The sequence below is a fragment of the Dromaius novaehollandiae genome, chromosome 7 (genome assembly GCF_036370855.1).
Source record: "Dromaius novaehollandiae isolate bDroNov1 chromosome 7, bDroNov1.hap1, whole genome shotgun sequence".
In the NCBI taxonomy this organism is placed as follows: Eukaryota; Metazoa; Chordata; class Aves; order Casuariiformes; family Dromaiidae; genus Dromaius; species Dromaius novaehollandiae.
In genome coordinates this window covers 34,694,430-34,717,775 of record NC_088104.1, presented here as the reverse complement: position 1 = coordinate 34,717,775, position 23,346 = coordinate 34,694,430, and the positions used below count along the sequence as shown (strand labels likewise).

The 23,346-nt window shown below is 38.6% G+C and overlaps 1 protein-coding gene and 1 long non-coding RNA gene across 4 annotated transcripts in view; one reads left to right on the top strand and one right to left on the bottom strand.

The window, feature by feature from the left end:
• Positions 1 to 11,010, bottom strand: part of SLC39A10 (solute carrier family 39 member 10) — a 56,272-nt gene extending 45,262 nt beyond the window's left edge. For 2 of the 3 annotated variants that reach the window (XM_064515117.1, XM_064515118.1), the window contains exons 1-2: positions 10,848 to 11,010; positions 2,795 to 2,887 (exon numbers count right to left, since the gene is read on the bottom strand). In XM_064515117.1, the coding sequence (XP_064371187.1) occupies positions 2,795 to 2,815 (21 nt within the window). In that variant the 5' untranslated portion in view covers positions 2,816 to 2,887; positions 10,848 to 11,010. The remainder of the gene's footprint in view (positions 1 to 2,794; positions 2,888 to 10,847) is intronic. The other variant, XM_064515120.1, reaches the window with a different exon arrangement.
• On the top strand, positions 38 to 21,654 carry LOC135328874 (uncharacterized). Its single transcript, XR_010390026.1, has 2 exons — positions 38 to 190; positions 16,408 to 21,654. It is a non-coding gene; the product is annotated as an uncharacterized LOC135328874 (long non-coding RNA).
• The last annotated feature ends 1,692 nt before the right edge of the window (positions 21,655 to 23,346 follow it).

The window sequence follows — 23,346 nt, the reverse complement described above, 5'->3', positions numbered from 1 at the left end:
GCGTAGCGCCCCCCCGCACACACCCTCCCCTCCCGCGGCCGCTTGCGCTCATCACTCAAGCGGTGGGGGCGGCGGGGCCGGGCCGGCGGCCGGGCAGCAAGGGGCGCGCACCCGGCGGAGGAGGGACGGGCCCCGCTTCGGGCAGCCGCGTTGCCTGCGCCACCTGCGTGAGCGAAAGACTGAAGCGGCGGTGAGCGCGGGCCCTGCGGGGCTGGGGAGGCCCCTGCGGCGGCCGCAGGCCGCGGCCGGAGCGGCGGGCGCGGAGCCCCGGGCGGGGCGCGGTGCCGCCGGCCCGGGCTGGCCTGGGCCGGCTGCGCGGCGCCCCAGGATCGGGGGGCTACGGCGGCGACGAGAGGCATCAAGGTGCCTCTCTCTGCCTGAGGGTCGGGCAAGTTAACCCGGGTGCGGCGTGGTCCCGGCTGCGCTTTTTTCAAGAACAGAAATTAGATTTTTTTTGTACTCTTGAAAACATGGAGAAAAAGGTATTTCGCAGATATAGTCTGGGTTTCCTAAATACTCGCTGCTGTACCTCTGTGGGAATGAGGTACGTATTATGCCTGAGTGAACTCCAGAAAGCCCTGTCAGGTTTACTCATGAAATAAAAGTACATCTTGTTTATCTAATGCTAAATTCAATTCCTGTTTCAGAGGGAATCCCTAATTACGTTATATTTGATTACTGGATAAAGCATTACAGCTGTAGGATTCAAAAAAGACATTACAAATGCATTGATAGACATCTGGGGTTGTAACATAAGGCATACAATATACAGGAATTCTTCACATCAAACACTTCTTAAATAAACCAGCTTAATTTGTAGTGGCCATTTATAGAAATTACTTTCAAAGATTGAAATGCAGTTGTAAGAACATTTCCGATAGAGATCTATGAGAAGTCTGCATGCGATTTTCATCATAGTTCCTCCAAAAATACCCAGTGTTTCCATACTAGGCCTCAGGCTATAAGCAAACAACCCCTCCCCCTTCTTTTAAAGGAAGTATGCATTTTTTCTTTGAGATTCTCATATTACCTAACCAACCTAATCCTGTCTAAACTTGCCCTTTTGTTAAACCATATGGTTCACACGTGCACCACCCCAAACCCAGCCTGGCAGAGCCAGAGCCCAGTCCTGTCCACAGTCCCATTTGAATGCAAGCCTAATTCCACCATTATTGACCCCTCCCAAAGTAATTAGAATTTTTGCTTGGTAACATATCCCTAAAATACAATAAGAGTTTACTAAAAATGTAGAGGGTTAATAGTGTTAATTTAGAAACCAAGAGAATGCTGATACCCATGAAAAGTACATAAGCATAAAACTGAAGTCACAGTGCAGAAGAAAACCAGAGTATGTTTTCCCCAATAAGATGATTTCGCTATGAATATTCATCATAATGCAGGTAATGCAACAGATTCAGGAAGAGAAACACACATAGACCCATGAGAATCAGTTCTGGACCAAAGACCACATCAGCTTCACGTGTTACCTTACACCAGTCTTTTGTTATGCAATGCCAAGTCTTCACTAAGCTTTTCCAGTTACTTCCGTTTTTGCCATCTGTTTCATGTATGACAGATGTTCCCTGTGACAGACTTTCTAATTTCTACTCCCTCCCCTACTAAAACCTTCTTCATTCCTTAGTATTTATTTTGAGGGGAAAAAAGTTACATCATTTTCCTCCTCAATTTTCCCAAGCATCTTCCCATATCAAACACTGGACTACAAATCACACCAGTCCAAAAATTTGACAACCATTGCTCAGTTCAGGTTTTAGGCACTCTTAAAATAATTAATGGGTGCTGTATGAGAAAGTTGCACCAGATCATGCATGTGTTGATTTGAATGATTTCTGTCTGAAAGCAAGTCCTTTATCTGTCAGAATTTTTGTACAGCAAATACAATACAGATATGACTCTGATATGGGTCCCTGGACACTACCCACAATACCCACTGTTTATCACTAGGCATGATTTGATTTCTGCTGTTGTTTGGTTTAGAAAGAAATCCACGGAGTGCAAAGAATGTTAAATACATTTGTGTATCTTCTCCCTAAATACCTTAGAGTTTATTATGAGTGAATAGTACATAACAGTAAAGCAGAACATAAGAGGTTTGGTAGCTTTTCTTGTTAAAATTTAGATAATGCAAACTTTACATTAAAAAAAAAAAAAAAAAAAAAACTCCAGTAAGAAAGAGCATTGTAATGCATGAATTGAAAAGTAACACGTTTAGTACCAAAAGGTCTATTAAAGTTTCAGGATTGATTTATCACCAATTTTGTAGCAGTTTTACTGCATTTAGAAAACTTAAAAAAATTTAGGGAAGTAGGTAAGGAAGCTTTTGTGAAGGCAATTTTGCCTTAATGTGGAGGTAGTGATACCACATAGTTACTTTCAGAAATTCATCCAAACAAAGTGTACCAATAAAGTATCTTTGTACTAAGTGGCTTCTCTCTGCAGGAGGGGTACTCCTCTTCAACTGTCACATGCTCTAACATTATATCCATGTCTTTTAAAGCCAGAGGGGACCATTGGTACAACTAGTTTTGTTTCCCATTTGTCACAGGACATTTCATTTCACTGTACCTGTACTGAGTCAGTAACTCTTGTGCAGCCTTCCAAGAAGGTGGCCTTCATACACTATGTGATGGAGAATCCAAACTTTAATCTCCTTACCTGTTAAGTAATATGAGTTTCATTTGTATTTTGAGTTTGTCTGGCTATAGCTTTTTTGGTTAGAGTGCTTGTTACAACTTTTTCTTGATAGACCCAAAAGCTTGTTTCAGTCTTGTACCTGGCAGTCATGTGATGTCATATCTTGCAGTCAGGTCGCTGCTCCATAGTTTTAACCATGTATTTTAGTACAAGAACTGCCTGTACATCAACACTAAAAGGAAAGAAAGTACAAGTATGCATACTTCGGCTTTACAAACTAAGAACAAAAGCAATTAAATCAAGCATTACAATTACAAAAGCGTGCAACTGAGAAGTATGCTATCCTGTGAAGCACGTAAAACAGCCTTCCATGTCCCAGGAAAGCTTGTAGCCAGCACTGAAAGAGTGCTGGTATCTTAAGACAACCCAAATGAGCACAACAGATCAAGTTTTCAACATTCAAGCACCAACCAGAATGACATGTTGCTATGCTTTTAGAACAGAACTCTTTTTTCTCCTTTCATCTCACAAGGCTCTACTTGAGTAATACTGCCTGCAGGGTACACACTCATACACTGTAAAAGGATGGGTATATATCCTATCAAGTAATGTGGAAAGGTTTGCAGTACAATGCTGCAAAAGGAGAAAGTGCTTCTAGCAGGACTCCTCTCAAGATGGGGTGCTGTTGTTAAGGAATAGCAAACTGAAAGTGTCTAGATGTAGCCGCTTAGCACAACTTATGTAAAACCTGCTTAGCATGAGTAGCTAAATTTGCTGAAGCCTTAGGCCGCACTTAGATAAAATATTGAACTTTTCCTTAGTCCAGTAAGAAAAGGGCCTCAGAGCTGGTTCCAGCTGGGAAGATAAGGAAGTTATAAGCAGTCTGCATTCCTGTGTCTCACACTCCGAAAGGGAGGATGTCAAGGCTTTGAAATAAGACCAGTGCAGAGCATTAGGACCTTGATGGACAAAGCCATAGCTCACTGCTGGGGCAGTGTTAATTGTTGTGATTTAGAATCACCTCCTCCTCCTCAGGACCTTGAGACACAACAGTAAGACCCAACAAGAAACGAAGGTACAACCGTCAGCAGAAACCGCAACAGTAAAGATAAGGGAGAAAAACAGCCTGCCTAGGAACAACGATGAGACCCAATAAGGAGCAGGAGACCCCAGACCCAAAAATTACTATTGGTCTGAACTACTGCGTGAGGGGTGGGAAACTTAATTTGAAAAAGCTATAATTGCCCAGGGATTTCTTTGTTCGGGGTCCCTCTTTGGAGGCACCCAGCTCGAGCTGTAATTACTGCACGCATGTCATTAAAATTTAATTATTTAATTTGTTTTGATTTGGCTCTGAACTTTCCTGTGGGAACCTAGGGTCGGGCTCTGTTATGGTGGCCGACAAGCCTAATTTTCGTAACACTGTCTAGAGGCACTTCTCCAGCTACAGTGCAGTGCTATGACCTCTTTCCCTTTCCAGTACCCCTTGGACCTGATGCATTTGGTCAGCAGACTACAGTTTAGGTCAGCTAGCTGTGTTTGGCATAGAAGGTGATAAAGGAAAAGACAGGATATGGTGCTGTGCTACAAAGGTGAGATGCAAGCCTGAAGAGAAAAAGTGAGATTGAACTGAATTTGAGAGATCTCACACACCGAATTCAGTTACCGTTCTCCCTTTGTAACAGTTTAATTGCATGTGAGGGATACAAGATTGAGACACACACCCACACTATATATATATATATATGTGTGTGTGTGTGTGTGTGTATATATATGTATGTACATATGTATACACACACAAGTAGCTTATCGAGAAGCAAGTTTTTACTCTATTAATTTTAAGGAAATAATATATAAATATATATTATATGAAATATGTATAAATAACAAATAAGGAAAATTTAGACTTTGCTTCCTCTTATAGCCAGTTAAGAATTCTGCATTGGGGTTTACTTCTTATATCCTGATGTTGCATCTGACTGTAAGCAGAAGGAAGAATCTTGTGACTTTTTGGGGCATTAGGAACAATAAGATTGAAAAAGATTTTAACCAAGAGAAATCTGTTTAGGAAGCTAGTAGTTCAAAGTGTTAACACAGCTTCTGCTAAACAGATGGGAGCAAAATGTTACAATTTGCTGTCAAAATGAAATTTTGTACCCCTAGAAGTTCAACTCTTTGGCAAATAGAACTTTTTTTGGCTGAAGTGCCCAACTTCCTTTTCTTACTTTTGAAATACTGATGGTTCAAGAAAAAGCCAAGATGGTAGCCCAAAAAATTAACTTCCTTCTCCATTCAGAATCATTAGAACCCATAAGTTTTGCCCCAGGGATTTCATCAGAATTTAGGGTAGTTCAAGTGTAAAAACACAAAACTAGGTCTCTTCACATGTCACATATTTTTCTAGCTTCTATATAGCCTTTCATTCCTTCTGAGAAGCAGAGTCAAAGTCAGAACTATTATTTCTTATTTGACAATGACCTATAAGTATTAATCAGTGTACCAAATGGTAGCATTAACCTTGAGGAGATGGAGCAACACGGCTACCCGGGCACAGTTCTTAGCAACACTCACTTCCCAAGCACTGAAATTTTGGCAAATAGCCCCGAAGCAAGAAAGCTTTACTACAGGAGGTTTTGCTCAGAAATATACCAACAAGAACCGCTGAAGTGAAACATCAGGGAACCATATAGAAACTGTCTTCCTTCCTCATTACATGATTTCCTAATGTGGATCTCAAAATATGGCCCCTTGACCACTGTCTTTCCTTCTTTGAGCTTACTGATGTACAATAGAAGCATATGTGGTTAATCCTACTGTACAGATTTCCTTCTACTTTCGATACCAAGTATAGTAGTTTGATATGCACTCATTCTCTGGTTATATAAGAGGACACAGAGAGGGTGATGATGCCCAAAAAACTGTGGTCCTGGCAGGGTCCTAAGTGAAGATGCTTATGCATCAGGGTGAGTTTAAGCATCACTACAAACAAGTAATGATTCTGCGACTGAAGTGCCTGCTTAGAAATACACAGTGATTTGTTCTTGGGGAGTGCACTGCCTCAGAACTATTTGGCTTCTTTGCAGTGAATTTAAAGCCCAGATTTAGTCACTCCAAGCGACTATGTAAAAACGGCACTTTCAGTAGAGACTATACATGTTTTTCTCACACTCCTGTTAAACTGGGTGATCTTATTCTAGCCTTTCCTTAGCAAATTTGTTACTAAGTTCTAATTGGTTTCAGCTGTATAAATTCCAGTGATAAATTCAAAGTAGATTTGGTTGACTTTGCACCAATAAAAAGTATTGGTTGAAAGCTTTTTACTCATAAGATAAGACAAAAAGGGAAAATACATCTGATTTTTTAAAATGAACAGTTCTTGCCCCTCTTCTACAAAAACATATACCAACACACCTGTAAAAATATACATGCACGGGCATAAGTGTAGGTTTTGATGCAAAATTATTGATGTCAGTCACACTTTGTAATTTTAAATCTGCTACTAGTTTAAATATTAACAGGAAATTAATTTAAACAGCAGTCAATTTTTTTTGATTATGCGAAAAGACGACACAGATTTTTAAGACCTTTCTTGCAGAAGTTTGAGTTGGAATCTTTGAAGGAAAGGGTTAGGTTTTTTTTTTCTTTTTTTAAACACAGACTGACATTTTCAGTGAAAAAAACTGAAACCTTTTTCATTAGCTCTAGAGTTAACATTACATAAACATCAAAGGGCATAAGCAAAAGGGTGTAATGCTGCAGCAAGAGCTGACGTATTTGTTCCACACAAAGCTTTTTTTTGCATTACAGAAAGAAGCCAATACAACTTATAGACTTCTAGTTAATTTTGCAAAGCTAGCAATTACTAGTACAGTTTATCCACAGGAAAACTCTTTCTGGGCTAACCTTATTTTATTAAATGACTCTGTTTGATTTGTTATTCTTTCTTTTAAATAAAATTTGCCAGTCCTACTGTCTAAAGTAGGCAAAGTTCCTTTCGTTGGATCTAAGACGCACAGGATTTGCTGGTAGCAGGGCTGGGACAAGATTCAAAATGGAAGACATTAGAAAGTAAGGAGAATGTGTCACAGCCTGCTTCCTCTCTTCTGGATTTGGGTTTGTTTATTTGTTTTCTCCCCTCCTTCCTGCCTGTTGAAAATGCCTGTTTACTTGTGGTATCTTTTCTGTATGCAAAAACACTAGTTATAGAACATATCTTTGTACCAAAGGATATGACCTAAACTATACACTGTATTGTATGATTTGTTACACGCGCAGTTTATCCTGCTCTGCCACGTCATTTCCTCTTGAGCCTTTCATTGTCATAACAAGCAAGCAAGCAGAACATAAGTTTTGGATTAATTAACAAATCTTACAGGTTTATGAGACTTTTTTGGGTACAACATAGTAAAAAGGGCATAACAGGAGGGAAGGGCCAGTCAGCTGCTTGCTTCAGCACATGACTGAGGTAAAACTGCTGAGCACAAAGAACTTATGGTCACATCCACAGAAGAACTCTGTATCAATAAATAGAGGATATCATCTGCTGGAGCCAAACAAGCTTCAAAACATTAAACAAAGCTGTGTTAGCTGGCTGGGTGGGGTAAACTGAAAATTACACTAAAGGCTTGTACTTATGAAAACAAACTGGATTGATTCCAAAACTGACCCACCTTGCTGAAGAGGAAATATTTGACTCTAATGTAATCTCTTTACATGCTCAGGAACTTGCTTTACGCCCTCTTCTCAAATAGAAGGGAAAATTTTAATGATATTGTCCCTTACACTTAACATTTTCCTGCAAAACTATTTGAAAGAATCAATGGGCAGAACAGAAAAGTAAGAAAATGCAGGTCAGTATCTTTAATGTCAGTCCCTGCAAATTTTTAACCGCTAATTTGATGATTGGCAGTCATTATATATAAGCTAGAGCTAGCTGAGTAACAGAAACATAGCTCTTCTGAAGCTGGATTTTACTAGGCAGCTGCGGTTAACTTCCCCCTTTCTTCCACTTCTGTTATACAAATGGAAATGACAAACAAACTCATGCAATTCCTCTATTAGGGGCAGGTGGCATTGGGAAGCCAAGGCATCCTTAAGCTACCGGCTACCTGTTTTGAATACCTCAGTCAGGACTGATTGTCTACAAAATTTTAACAGTGGAAAGGGGAGTCAGTATAAGTTACTGTGGACTTGCTTCAGTAACTTCTGCTTGAATGGATGGGAGAGGATGGTTGTACAGCCTCATCACATATCCCAGAAGCCTCAAAGGGACTTCTGCAGGGAATACAGAAGACAAGAACATGCTCTGTCAGGGATAACAAACCATAGATATTGCTTGCAGAAACAAAGAAAATAAAGTATTTAAGGTTTTTTGTTTGATTTTTTTTTCTAAGTCAACTGTACCAGCAGCAAAATCTGAAACCAACAGAAAGACTCTCAAACTCAAAATCATTGCTAATTGGCCCACAGTTCAGGGAATTCAAGATTCAGCTCCCGAGTGAATTAGTTTAAGCTTAGCTGCTTTTATCCTTCCATGGCTGATAATTATATAGATTTTTCAGAGTTGTTTTTCCTGAGAGTTTTAAATGTAATCTAAAACTTTACCTGGAGAAAAGCAGTGTTTGCATGGGAGGGTGGGATGGATCAAAATGACTTTTTTTTTTTTTTTTTTTTTTTTTTTTTGTAAACACCTCTTGTGTTGCACTGCAGAACAGCACAGAAACAGCACTCATCTCAAAAGTCAGTGGTTCTCCTGAGGGCAAAAGACAGAATCAGACTTCCATACTGGCATAACCTGATCAGCAGTTGGTCAGAGAGCTGAGTGTGGAGGAAGTAACAAGACTTCAACAACCCGGCAAAGGCAAATTAAATTGCCCCAGACCATCTTTGCCTGCTCGTTTCATCCAAAGCAGTGCTGACCCACAGAGAGCTCGCAAGCAACTACAGGATATAATGCCATCTAAGTGAAGACAACATATAACTCATCGCTCTCTCTCTCCCTTCCTTGGAAAATCTGCTTCCCCAAAGTCAGACAGATATATTGAAAATAACTTGGCCAGGGAAATCATTTAGAGATGACTGAGTCTGTGAGTATAGTTTGCATTTTCATAAATTTCAGTCCTTTTGGTTATAAGAAGATGGGCTTCTGCTGCTGAGATTTTTGGTCTCATTTGTGCAGAGACCCCAAAGAGCAAAGGCCAGACATGCCAGTATCCACTTATAGGAGACTAGGCCAGCATTTCTGTTCTTACTTGCCACATCCGTTTCTGACTGTACTTGAGGTAAGATTACAGTGTATCTACTTCAACAGGGTCTAATCTGTGAGGCTGCTGGAAAACATCTGCCAATGTAAATAAATTTTCCACTCTATAGCTAGAGCATATTATATCTATGTTCAATAACTTGTGTTGGGAGAGGGCATGTGGGTGGATGAAACTGGATTTAATTTTTTTTTTATTTTTTTTTTATTTTTTTTTTTACAGTCTATTACACCATAAATATCTTAGTGCAATAGAAGAGTAGAAGTGATTGACAGCAGTCTCCAGGGTTGTGTGTGTGGGGGGGCTTGTTTTGCTTTTCGAAACAGTCCTCTCTTTAACTATGCCTGAAAAAAAAAAAAATACACCGGTTGTCTGTGCCAGTGACAAGATGCATGCAAGATACATTTTCAGCAGGCCACTGCCTTGGAAGCTACAGGTCCAAATATAGCCAGTCTGGGGGATGCTCTGAAGTAGACACCCCCCTCCAGAGGAGTCCTTTTTCCAGTTCCTCCCACTGCTGTTACCAATACAGCTGTAGAAAAATGTCATTACTAGAATTTTACCACATGGTCATTTAAGCTTTTTTGAGAAGAAACAGTTCTTAAAACATTTAAAGCACTGCTGATGGTTCCTCTGCAACAGCATTTGCCAAGGTGGAATTGTAACTGAAGAGAGAGAGAATAGAGGAATTGGTAAGAAAAACAAATCTGTAGCTGATAAGGGCTCAAATGTAAAACATAAGTTATCTATCTATCTTCACTACCCACTCACTGCTCTCACTGTATGTCTTTGAGGTTACTAACCACTGATTGTTATTATGCATCATCTCAGAAAACCATGTCCGGGTGATGTAGAGGACACAGAATATACATGCATTCTGTCCCTGAGACACTGATGAGGCATAATCTTCCCAGAATTAAGTTTTAAAACAGTTTTCCTTCAGTACCATACAGGAAGAGGCAACTTAAAGTTTTCATATTCGATGCTTACATAGTGACACACACTGTAATAGTCTCTTACCATGTCACTGAAGTTCATGCCTACTAAAAATAGCTTCTCCTCAATGTATTTCTTTTACTTTAAACTTGACATTATTTTCAGGGGGTTAAAGCTTAGCAATAATACTCACATAGTCTTAAAACTCTCTTCTGTTTTTGGACAAAAGGAAGTTATTAATATAGGTTCAGAGAGGAGACAAAAATGTTTTCTTTATTTTTACATTGTCACGATTTAGCAGAAATGAAAAAGGACACCAGAAACCTCCCACAAAAAAAGCTGACTGCTAGAGTGTTTTTAGAGAACTTATTTCTACATTGCCTTACGCCTCAAAAAAAAAAGTCAGAAAAAATACTGACATTAGAAGCAACATTTGGAAGTTGGCATAATAATTTTGTACACCATTTTGGAAGTTGGCATAATAATTTTGTACACCATTTCGAGATACCTGTACCAATACTACTTCGTTGAGATGTTTTAGCTAAGACTTAATACAATTCAATGTGAACTACTACAAAGCATCCACAAGTTGCAAGGGTGGGAACGATTACCGAAGTACTTAAAAGCCGAGCAAGTGCTACATGAGAGACATGATCTTTTTTACTCATATACTCAAAACACATACATTATCTTTGATACAAAGAAGCTTTTTATCTGGCAGTTCTCTAAGCTGTTAGAAAAATTGAAGCTGATGTTCAACAGGGAACACTAAGTCCTGTTCAGACAATGGGATAGGAGGCTTTCCTCCCTCCGCCCCCCATTGTGCTTGTGGTTGATAAAGTTCCAAGAGAATGTGGAAAAATGATCATTTGGTTCCCGTTATCCTAAAGTGGTCATTTCCAGTAAGCACCTAGTAAACCTAGAAGAAGCCTGCTTGGTTTCATTTTCCCCTGAAAATGACAACAAAACAAATTTATAAACAAACACAGTACTTACCCTTTGTCAGGCTCCAATTCAAGTGTTTAAAACATATTCCTAGCTTTAGGCAGGCAAGTATTTGCCTTAGATGCTTAGCAGCCCCTTTTGAATCAATGAGAATGCAAATGCGCTAAGAGTGAGGCACATGCTTTAGGATCTTGCTGAATCATGTCCTTTGCATGTCACAATCATTACCGAAAAATGTAGTCGTGACCATACGCCAAATTAGGAAAAGAGCATTCATTATGGAAGGTACAGCTTGGCAGGCCGTGGAACATGGACGGGATGTTTCCTGCCTTGAGAGTACCAAAACTTTTTGCATATTCTGCCATTTCTGGAGAAGTGCCATATGCTAAAAGCCAGACATTCTGAAAGCCAGGTCATTTACTTTAGACACACTGCATATACACTATTCTTTTCCTTTTTTCTTTTTTTTGGGGGTGTGTGTGTGGGGGAAGGGGTGTCTTCATTTCGGTCAAGTATGCAATACCATAACAACATAATAAATTTTTCTTTTCATGAAGTTCTTCATACATATTGAATTCAGTATGAACCAAGATGACATTGTTTCCTTCACTGTTATTCCCATTCGATAGTAACATCTAGGCCTCTCCAATACACAGAGAGGTATATGTACGTAGCTCCTAAACATTAAGCGGCTCTGCAAGAAAAGCAGGATACCAAATGGCTGATATAAAATCTGCTAAAATTAATATACTTACTTCAATAGGCTTTGGAGTAAATGTCAACTTGTTTCTCAAGTTTCACAATTCAATAGAAATATTTTAACGGCAATAGAACAGAAATAATACCCATTACTGATTAATGGTATTATTTTTACTTTTTGTATCTATAATAAAATGGCATGGCTTGTTTTTCTTCCCTAGAGATCTTTGCAAAAAAGGCTCCTTCTCCTCCCACCTCTTCAAGAAAGTCATTTTAGCTTTTAATTTCTTTGAACTAACAGAGAAAATTTCTGTATTTTAGTGTCAGTGACTAGCTGTTTTATTTTCAACTGTCAAATTTTGTTGCAGAAAGGTACGCAGCATAGATACTCCAGAAACCACAGACTTTCTGCCTTAAAAAAAATAAAAATTGCTGCTTTGCTTCGCGTTCGTTTGCTCGCATTCATATGAATAGCCTATAATTATTCTTAAGTCCCGTTTACTCATAATGACAATTCTATGTGAAGGAAAACCCTTCCATTTCTGTGTTTAGGGGATTTAATTAAAACATTAGATTTACGAGCAAGTTGTTCTTGTTTTACAACTTTGCAGAAGTTTTCACTGTGCTGTTTTAGGGCCCACTCCTGAAGAGGATTTACAGACATGATCTGCTGTACAAATAATCTTACTGGAGGCAGCAAGGCTACCAGGTAAAGGAAGCTGCTACCATACATACTGTCAGGAAAGCAGGAGCCAATAAATTGAGGCTGCAGTCAAACTGAGTCTCATGTACTAGGCTATTCTGTAAAAATATATTAAGGATAGGCCTCTGGCCAGAAAAGTTCAAAGTAAAAGAAACAAACAAGCTACCACTACAAGTAAAAGGATACATAAGAGACTAACATGGATCAAACGCAGAGAGATGTGTCCAAAGTGATGTATCCAAAAGCACATGTACTTGTATTTTTTTCCAGAGTTTGGAAAATTCTTTTCATTACTCTGTGTTTATGCAAACAACTTGCTCAATTTCAAATCCACCGAAATCTCTTTGGTTCTAGATTTATGGGAAATAAAACTTAGATTTAGAGCTGCTCACTAGCATCATGTGAACATGTATCAAAATTGTATTTAAAATACATGCAACTTCAGCTCTAGTTCTGGAATTGGGGTGATGCCTTTATTAAGTAAAGACTTAAAGGCAGGTAAGACACTTCATTTTACAGACAAAACACTACTTAGAAGCTCATATGTAATACTTCCCCCCCCCCCCCACACACACACACTAAAACGCCCAAAACCTGAACTATCAGCAAGTTTTCTGAGATTTCATAAGACAGTGCTGAAACGGATGGCAGCACTATGCTCATTCATCTCTGCAGTACTAAGACAAGATCATTTAGCCACTTCTTTTGGCCATCTTTCAGTCCTAAATTTTAACATTAAAAATACTAGATAACTATTTAGTTTTTCAACTTTTCAGTTTGCTTGCTTGAGGCAGGAATTTAGCACACCAAACCAACCATTGCTGTTGGTTTTGCTGAATGCCTGAGACCCGACAGCAGACATGCAGTTCCACTCTTGCAGAATATTTGCAACTGCCTCATGTTTGACTGACCATGCCATTGCAGTCTGACCTTTGGAATTTTTTATGGCAATCTTCAAAATACATTTTATAATGAAGTAGTGCAAAAAGTGACATTACAACTTTTTACAGAAGACTTATGATTAGACCAAAATACCTAGATTATGCTATCCAAGGACTCCGGTGACCCTGAGAATCTATACCCCACCCCAATACCACTTTGCTATGGTTTCTGCATAAATGCACAACAGGTAAAAACCACAAACTTGGCACCCCCTCCCTTGAATTTGGGGAAAAATGGAACTGGGCCCAACTACTGCAATTCTATACTTCAGAGCAGTTTATCATAATTTTGATTTTGGCAAGGAGAACTATTAGCGTGGACAAACACCTTCTCCATATCTAAGTCAGCAGCAGCAGCAATGTCTGAAGACTTGCAAGAATGTCTTGTTAGCATTAGCTTGCAAAGCTTTCAAGTATCGGCAGTCTCTCCAGTCACCCACTCAGTCAAAATGGATTCTATTTCTGTTTCACTGACGCCTAGCCTGCCCCCTCTCCCTCCCCCCGACTTTAAAAATCATTTAATTCAGAGATGGAATGAGGGTAGATGGTCTTGCAGGAGAGAAATGGAGCAAGCATCTTATACTTAGGAAAATAAAATATTTTAATCTAGCAAACTTCTGCCTCTGAACTCATTAAGGTAGCACAGCAGAAGTAGAAAGCTAGCTGTGCCCTGAGGATGCCTTTCAAGCTGAAGCACAAAGTCATGCTTGGAGAGCAGTGAGCTCAGCCACAAGTACAGAGCTTCAGCTTGTTAATAGACTCTGTATCCTTTGATTGATACTTCTTATATGATCAGGTTTTGCATCAGAAATTTTTGGGCTTTACCAGCTGGTTTAAATGATGAATAAATTGTGAGGCTATTACTTATTTTCAAGTCACCTGGAATAAATCTGAAGAATACAAGCATTTTAATCTGTATTGACAAGCATAAGTAACCATGCTCTTTCACAGAGCCGGACATCCATTGTGCAGTTGGCTGATTTGTTTCAGGATTACTTTTAACTGTTGCACATTAACTAAAATTAATGATGGTATTTCCTACCATCCTATGTAACTGTTGTTTGGAACATTTATTCATACGTTCACTTTAAGTTACATATCAAAGAGACTTTGCAAATTTAAAATAGCCATGTTTCTCCTCCCCCCCACCAAAAAAAAAAATTCCAAAACCTTTTAAGTCTTAAAATACTTCAGAAATATAGAAGAACATCTGTCTTTGGGCAGGGGAGACAGATGCCCCCAAAGACAGATGTTACCTATAATAATTATTATCGCTTTATTTCTGATTCAGTTGTCCTGTGAAGTCACTGGGATAGTTTCTATCAAAAACATCAAAACATTCTTCCCGAGAAGTCAAACATAACCAAGTTATTATTAACCAAAATTGTTAACGCTTTGCCTTGTTCATGTTCAAGAATACATAATAAGGGGATTAGCACTGAAAAGGAAGCACAAAATATGTTTTTATGGTGATCAGAACAGGCTACTAGAGGTCTGAGTTTTTCAGGTTGGATTTCTGGACACAGAGTGGAACACAAAGAGAAAAAAAAACCCCAACCTTCTTTTGGGCAATAAAGCTAGGTTTTATTCCAGCAGTGATTTATCTATGCAAGAGAGACGATGCTGGACGCTATATTTTTAGACTAGCTTAATTCCACTATATCAGTGAGGTTTTTTCTTGCAGTAACACTTCACTGTATAGGACTGACACCCCATCTAAGCAAAGGTGCTTTATTCTTTTGTATGAGAAAGAAAGGTCTAAGGTTAAGCCAATAATTATACCAAAGAGATGAAAAGATATGGATTGAGCAACATTAGATTTGACATTCCCCTCCAGTAAGACAAGCAGAGAGGAAAGAGAGCATCTGTGCTGAGAATACCTGCAATTTCATCTGAAGTGCTACTCACAGATTTGCCTCTCTCGAGCTACAAGTTTTACCTTCTGTTCTTCCTTTTGGCAACTAAAGACTTTTATTCAGATGCAGATTTACTGAAGTAGAAGTAAGGGAAAGTAAGCTAATTTAACTCTCCCATTAGACCCTGCCTCTTACTGCTTTGCTCCAGAGCTAGCAGACAGTGATGAAAAATTGGAGGAGACAAAGGTTAAGACCTAATGAGGAGGAAAAAAAACCCTGCAGCTTCTGACAAAAGAGATCTAACAGCCAACAAGTAGGGCTAGCCATCAGGACTCTGATTATGTTTAGTCCTCGCTTAAAACATAGGGAAAACATTCTATTTTTGCTTGCTTCTTTTGCATAACCATAAAGATAACAGTGAACAAATTGTTGATGAGGTGAGCGTCCTTTAAAATCTGGATTGAATTACCGTAATGATTCTTCTTGGCCAAGACAAGACAGATAGAGTCAGAAAAAGCCACAAGTTTTGAAATCCTGCTAGCCTGTTTGATCTTGTGAGTCTGATTTGGTACACATTTGAAAACCATAATTAAGATAAAAGAAATACACAAAATGAAGGACTAATGATCTTAATTGGATGCACTGCCTTTCCTTCACTTCTTTCCTGACAGAATCAAGTAGGTAACAACCTGCTGGCTACTCCACATTTGAAGTTGAATTAGGTTCTTATTAATTGGAAATACTGCTCCATAAAAAGACTTTTAGGGAGTTTACTTAACTACAAACCTCCTTTTCAGAATGCAGTTCAAGTGCAAATACCTGAAGACTGGAAGGCATGAATTCTCAATTTCAAAAATACAGTTAAGATGTAAAGCCTGGCTTGTTTCACAGAGGGTTTTCGAATGTAGTTCAAGATTGTCTCCAGATGATTAAAAATAAAGGGTCAGAATCAGTTTCAGACAAAAGTGAAGAGGTGGAAAATGCACACGGTGGTATGCTAACTGCTTTAATAGGAGAAAAGAAAAGGTTTGACCTGAAGAGAGGCAAAATGGAAGCTAACCTAGAACAGATAAATGCCACTTAAGTCAGGTGTCTAAAGGCATTCGCAGTGTGTAAAAGCTTTCTGCTCCCCCTTTGCAAAGGTGGGTGGCAGGTATTTTGAAGTAGTAGTTTAGGGAAGATTCAGAGAATACTACTGGGCTGGAAGAATGCTAGGAAAAAAGCCTTCTGAGAATATTCTACAAAGTAGCTTATTTGACGTATTTAAGTAATTTTGGAAGTGACACAAGTTGTGAGAAATTCTTTTTCTCTCCAGCTTTGATGATTATCATACTGTATAATAATATCTCTCAAGCTCTTGGAAAGCAGCTCTAGCTAATTATCATTCTTATGTCCCTCTTCCCAACATTCAGGTCCTGACTACATTACGATTCCTATACGTAGAATCTTCTCACTGCTGTATCTCTGGGAAACATGCAAGAAGTTTCTTTAGCAACTGAGGATTACCTCAGCAATAGTAAACTTGCTAACACCAATATCAATCAATCCATGTACATGGAGATCAAATGGAAGATTTGCTACCTGCTTGAGAGGATCAGGCCTATGATACTCTTACACTTTCCAAAAGAGTCTTCTGTTTCTGGATAGAACCTTGTTTGAGGGAATGAGGAACTTCTGTACATCAGCCCTATGCTCAGGGGGAGACTCCAGTGCCTCTTCTCACGAGTAGTGACTGTAAGTACATGCAATAGCATGAGATCTTTCACCAATAACTGCCTTTTGCCTGGAAACCCCATGCATTCATTGAGCACGCATCCTGCTCCAACTTACATGCAGCAAGTCTGATGCTCCCTACACACGTCACATTTATTGTGTGACACAGTAAAGATTGCAATGTAGTCCTCAGAGACATCCCATATTGGCAGGCATTAACCATGAAGTATGACAGGCCATTTCTCCCCAGACAAGAGGAGGAAGATGCAACGATTCTGACCTTTCTCTTAAAGCCAGCTTTCGGCAGGCAGGCCCTTGGACCTGCATAAAACCTCAAAGATGTCAAGCATCTTTTTACTCCCTTCTGAATGGAAAACTGGACTTCATTAAGAGGAACATACAGGAGAAATATTTTCTGACAGACTCTTCCAACACTATCTAGTTGATTTTGTCTTGGATATTGAACATTCACTTGACATTTACATTTATTATTAACTCCATTATGAGTGTTTGATGGAATGAAAAGTGAGCTGCACATTGTCATTTCTGATGCTATTGCACCCATATGAAGAGGCAGTAGAAGTGACTTGAAACCAGTGATGAGAAAGGAGAAACAAGAACTAGAAGCAATTTAATGCATCTGGTCCATTCAAAAAAGACTTTACCTTCTTTGATTTTTCTAGCAGATTTCCTGTATGGGCTTAAAAGTGCACTAGTGCGCCAATGTTAGACATACAGAACTAGGATCATCTTTACCAGTGGTCTGAGGAACAAGACTTGTAAATGAATGCAAATAATTAAAGTTCTCCAGAAAGGATAAAGACAAGCATTGTAATACTGGGTTTACAGGTGGGAATTAGAAGCATAATAAAATCCTAGTAAGTTACATAACAAGACGGATGCACAACCAGAAAAAACGGGGATTTCTGACAATCAATTAGACACCCTCTGTCTCCTATCCAGTAAGTCCTACTTTTCTTCAAGAGAAAGAATTTCAATTCTTGTCAGCCTATTACTTTAAAATAATTTAATGGCAAGTACTTCTTCAACACAGCTGCACCTGGAATGGCATATTAGTGCCTAAATGGAAGCTTAATAGGAAGAGTTAAAGTGAACAATGAAGAGAATAGAATAGATGATAGTGAAGGAGGGGGGGACAGAATGAAGATGATAATCAGAAAGACTAAAAAAAGAAATGTCCGTAGAACCAAGTCAGAAATGATAAAGAATATAGGTATTCTGGAATAAAGATGAGGGTGTAAATTGAATGACTAGGAATAGATTTAAAAATGCAAATATGAGATAAAACAAAAAAGGGAACTTTCTGAGAAAGAAATACCAAAAGTGAACAGGGAAGTCATGAGGAAATTTTGTTGGCTGAACAAGAAGTGCAGTGACCTTAAAAGAACAAGCTTGAGAGAGTGAAAGACTAAGAAACCTTAAGGAGACCTTTTATCAGGCCAAGACACTCTTTAAAATTTATCAAGATAAACTCTGATTAGAATGTATTTGCGTTTGTACAGCTCCTGCTACGGTTCTGTACAAGAAAAAAATACAAACCTGTTTGATTATGATTTTGCTCCTCAATCCCCTGTAATTCCCTGAAAGATGCCAAAAGACAACTTTAAAAGAAGCTACCGGTGGTTAATTTTAACCTCAGATAATGTAGGTGGAATTACAGTTTTGTATATTCATCATGTAGAAGTAAATGCATTGAAGGATTTACATGGGCACAATTTAAGCAAGGTGTTAACACTTTTGAAAGCCTCTGTATTCTTTAGGACTAGACTTTCGAAAGAGATATACATGATGAACATTTCAACACCTAAATCTACGTATCCACCCCTTAAAATGCAATCCACGTTCCTATATGTTGTAGAATAAGGTTCACAGTAACTAGCACACTGAGCAGAGAGCTGCCAAAGCTCAGCAATAGGAAACACTACCTGAAGTACCACCAGACCCCCCTGTCTTAATGCACTGCAAGGAGCTTCTTGGCTAATGCTGCCAAGCCAAAGATGTGCTTTGACACACAGCTCTGAGTTGTCATCTTTTCCAGTAGCCCATGCACCCTAATGGAGCTGCACATTGTTACCCTTCAGATACTTTGAAGGAATATGGGGGGCACGGGAGGGAGAAAGGGGAGGATGTGAAAATGGTCCAGCATCCCAGTTTAAAGTTCACCATGCCTTTTAAAGGACAGAATACTTTGATAATAGACAGTTGTCTTGAAGTCACTCAACTCCAGCTAAACCAAGACTAAAATGAATAGAAATATTTTCTATACAAAATCCAAAACAGACAACTGAACTAGATACAAAACAAAAAGAGATAAGACAGAAGTGAGAGGGAGCCATACAAAAACTACTTATCCACAAACCAAAAGTTTCTTCTACTTCTGCTCTCCTCTATCCAGCCAACATCCTGGTAGATTCTTAACAGAGACATCCAGAGATTTGGTCCTTTTGCATAGATTATATCCTAAGGGAAAAAGGGAGCCTAGCTTTGGGAATCCTTCCTTTCTTGCACAACCAACAGCCTTCTTGGGGAGCAATTAAGATTCAAGACATCTTCCCCATTCCACTCTACTGAGAAAGATTTCTTGATGTTCATTCAGTCCCAAGTAACTACAAAATTCCTCTACCTTTGCCACTGAGTGCCTCTTCATGCTTTGGAAATGTTAATTTGCCTTAGGCTATCTAGGAGCAATCACCACCTGCTTAGGAAATAAACAGGTTATGCTAATGGATGCTCCAGTGTTCAGTTGAATCTTAAGCAAAAGTTTTAACCTGCTATACAAGATATCCTTTCTTGCTAAGCAATTCAAATCCCAGGCTGAAGGTTTTTCACAGTATCACGCAACTTGATGTTTTATGTGTGTATGTAGCCTGACAGTCTTATTTGATATAATCACGTAACTCAGTTTCCCTGCAGTTGACCCAAGATTAGATCTTGTCTGAAAACAGACACTACAGCTATCTGTGACAGTTTCTCCTCTCCTCTCCCCAAATTGTTTTTGAGGGACACCAGGATATTGCCAGTTTTAAGTTAGATATCTAACTTGAGGTGGCACCCCTACCCTTGCTTGGTTTTAGCTACTGAAGTTCTATTAAGTTAAATGAATTTTGGCGAATTAAAATTTCAACTATATAGCACTTTTCTTAATCTGAAAAACACTTTTTTTGTCTAAAAAAAAAGAAAAACATACTAAATAAAATTCACTGCCTGAAAACAGTCTAAAAAATTTACAATAACTCTCTTAAATGCAGGCCTTTGGTGAATCCATCTGGACATCTAGCTTATCTCCTACTCTACCAGTTTTTCATTACTACTTGTCTGCTAAATTTGTAAAACAATTCTAAAGAAGAACTGTTCAAGAGGAAGTGATGTAATTTTGCTTCTTTCTGAGCTTCCTCGGAGTGTATGCCATTAACACTCTATACATGAATTGTGTGAGAACAGTTACGACATGTCACTAAAGATGGATCACACTAACAGCATGTTTCTCTCATTCATTACTGTTTAACACATCTCACTGATTCAGCTATATTCTTCACTTCTTCAGTATGTTTCTGCTTTTTCTTCTGATCATCCAGCAGGTCTTTACTATCTCCACCACATTTAGCGCTTTAACACCCAACTCACATGTGAAGAAGCTGCAAAACTTGCAGCACTTCTGAACTAATAAGAGGGATGGTTTCAAATGTCATCATTACATCTGATACCATGGCTTCCACTTGTGAACAGATTTCCTGGGAGGCTATTTTATGCCCACAACAAATTTTAATCTAGAAAGTATCCTAAGTTTCCGAGTTTATTGCTTCTGTTCACGAGCCATAAGAATACTTCTCTCTCTCTCTCTTTGCACTGCTTGTGCCCCCTGAAGTTACATAAACAACCTGTGGGACAGCAAAAGCTAACAACTTCCTGTGTCTCCTGAATTAATAAAGTAACCAAGTTCTGTCCTCAGGCTTACACTTACAGACTTAGAGAGATCACGACAGTCTCAAATTCTAGCTCTGCAACTGGAATTTTCTTAATACTGTAGAATTTTGTTCTACAGACTGCTGTATTTCACCATTTCATTGTCTGATAACATTTTTTGCTCAGCTAGGATAACAGAAAGAAATGTAATATCCTATTATACTTACTGGCTATGCTGGAGATGACTGGACTCTGTCTTCATAAGGCGAGAAGAGATATTAGTGCAAAATCTCTAGCCTATGTCAAGTACTCCCTAAGCCTCTCTTCCACAGCAGTGCCACTGACTACTGGGGTAACATTTGATGGACAAGGAGGTCCGAAACACATGAAGGATGTTTATCAACTGAGATTATTACCAGGAATTGACCATGATACGAGACACTCTTGGGAAAAGGCTTGTCATGAAAACTATGTAAAATTCCTGTTCTGTGACTGCCAGTAGCTGTTTCATGGGTTCCCTTGAGATGATTTATAAACAAAGTGTGCAAAGGATATGATTACGCAATGATGAAGTATTTCCTGCACTACAGAAATAAAATAATGATAGTATTAAATAATTTTCCTTTTTTTCTCGCATCAGACAATAGTACATCGAGCAATCAAAGAATTGAGAGGTAATTTTTTCCTGTTGCTTTTACTTCAGGTTTGACAGGATGTAGTTACAGGTAATTAATTAAGACAGGATACTAATATTATTTGTGTTTCTGCGGGAAAAAACGTGCATTTAACTAAAAAGAATCAGTATAAGAAACTTCAGTTATCAGCTGTACCTATCTAGGATATCCAATATATGTCAAACTTGTTTTAATAAGTTGCTTTAATATTCCAAGCTAAGTATAGACACATAGGTGTTTTATTGTTTTAAACAGGCATATTCTTCAAAACAGAGGCAACTTATTTGTAGATCAGAATTATCTGTACAGGTAACTGAAACAAATTAAACTTCCCTCATTACAAATTTATACTTAAAGGCTAAATTATGATTGTTCAAAGGGGATAGAGTTATACACTTACTGGCAAAGTGACGTGGCTGGAAACTGAAGTCGGGCTATTCTGTTACACATTTTAAAATCTGCTTTCAGATGGCCCCAATGTGGTTTTCAGTTGTTTCCACCATCACATTTGCCCTTTCACACACAGCCATTACCGGTCAAGGGAGAAGCACTTTCCTCACACCAGCAACAACATCCCCCTGCCGCCCCCCCCATCTGTCAAAGAAGTAGCTGCAGCTCATGGCAAGTGATGCAGCCACTGGGCAGGGTGGCACCTTGGAGGAACACTATCTGCTGTTGATAAAAAGAGACAGATACAGTCAGGCAGGAAAGAGCCATATATTAAAAAGGATGTTCCTCCATGCAGGAAGGCCTCAATACTATGCAAGAGAGACTTGCCTATCCAAGTCCTTCTAGCAGCATCAGGGGGCTTTGTATATGTATAATCATATGATTATACAACCATGTAATAGTAGCATTCTGTTCCCACAGCTGGATATCTTAAGTTACGAGAGATGATACTGTATATGGTAAGATATTAAGAGTACATGAAAAAAATAATGTAAACATACCTACATACAGAATATGTTGCTACTCTAAGAAGTAAAGACACATTATGATTTCAAAGCAGTTAACGGGACCGCTCAGAGCTTTTCTCTCAAGAAGATTCCTGGGAGAGGAAACAAAAACAGATAGCTCACTAGAAACTCCCATTTAAATACAAACTACCTTCTATGTGTTGGACTTTTACTGAAGGGGTAAGGTTGATACAGCTCAGCCTTGCAAACCTGTGTTTTCTACCCAAATGACTCAAAACTTTTTAAAAGGGTCATAACAATTTTTTCTGAAGCAAAAAAACCCCAAAACAAAACAAAAACAAGAGAATTTCCATTTCTAGGTCCCCCAAGTTTAGAGAGATTAGTTCTAGTTAGTATAGAAAGTTTAGTTCTAGCTAGTAAAAAGTTTAGAAGTTTAGATCTGATTGCAATTATTCTATCGAACCCCTATGACTTCAACATAAACTAATTGTAAAAATTGACTGATTGAACTAAGAAAGAGCTAAGGGATAGAAATTCAAGTATCTGATATAAAAAGGAAGTAACTTCATTTCTAGGTGACATAATAATCAACACTGCTAGATACAGGAGACTTATTTATGTACAATCCCTGGGGTAATGAGTGACACATTTTAATGCAGATAAACATACAACAAGATAGGATCAGTAAATATTTATTCACTGGTAAGAAAGATAACAAAAGAAACGTGTCTAGGGGAAACAAACAAATCTGTTCACTATGCACCTAAAATGGCCAAGTGATTAGGGAAAACCACTACTAGGAAGAACAATAATAGGATGGATTATACCAATGAAAATTCTGAGCTGCCTCTCTCATATAATAAACAGCAGAAGCAGATTGATTTTATACGCTTTAGATCTCACCTCAATACAACCCTTTTTCCTCAAATAAATACAAAAATAAGTTTAAGATGCAAATGTATTTCGAAATGTTTAGGAAGAAAAATGCAGCCGACCAAGGAATCCTTTACATCAAAATCAATACTATTATTTAAGGGCTGAATTCTGAAGACACATAGTACTCGTGCTTGACTTTACAGTAGTCTCATTCATTTTAATACCTCAATTTGTTTCTGTTGAATCT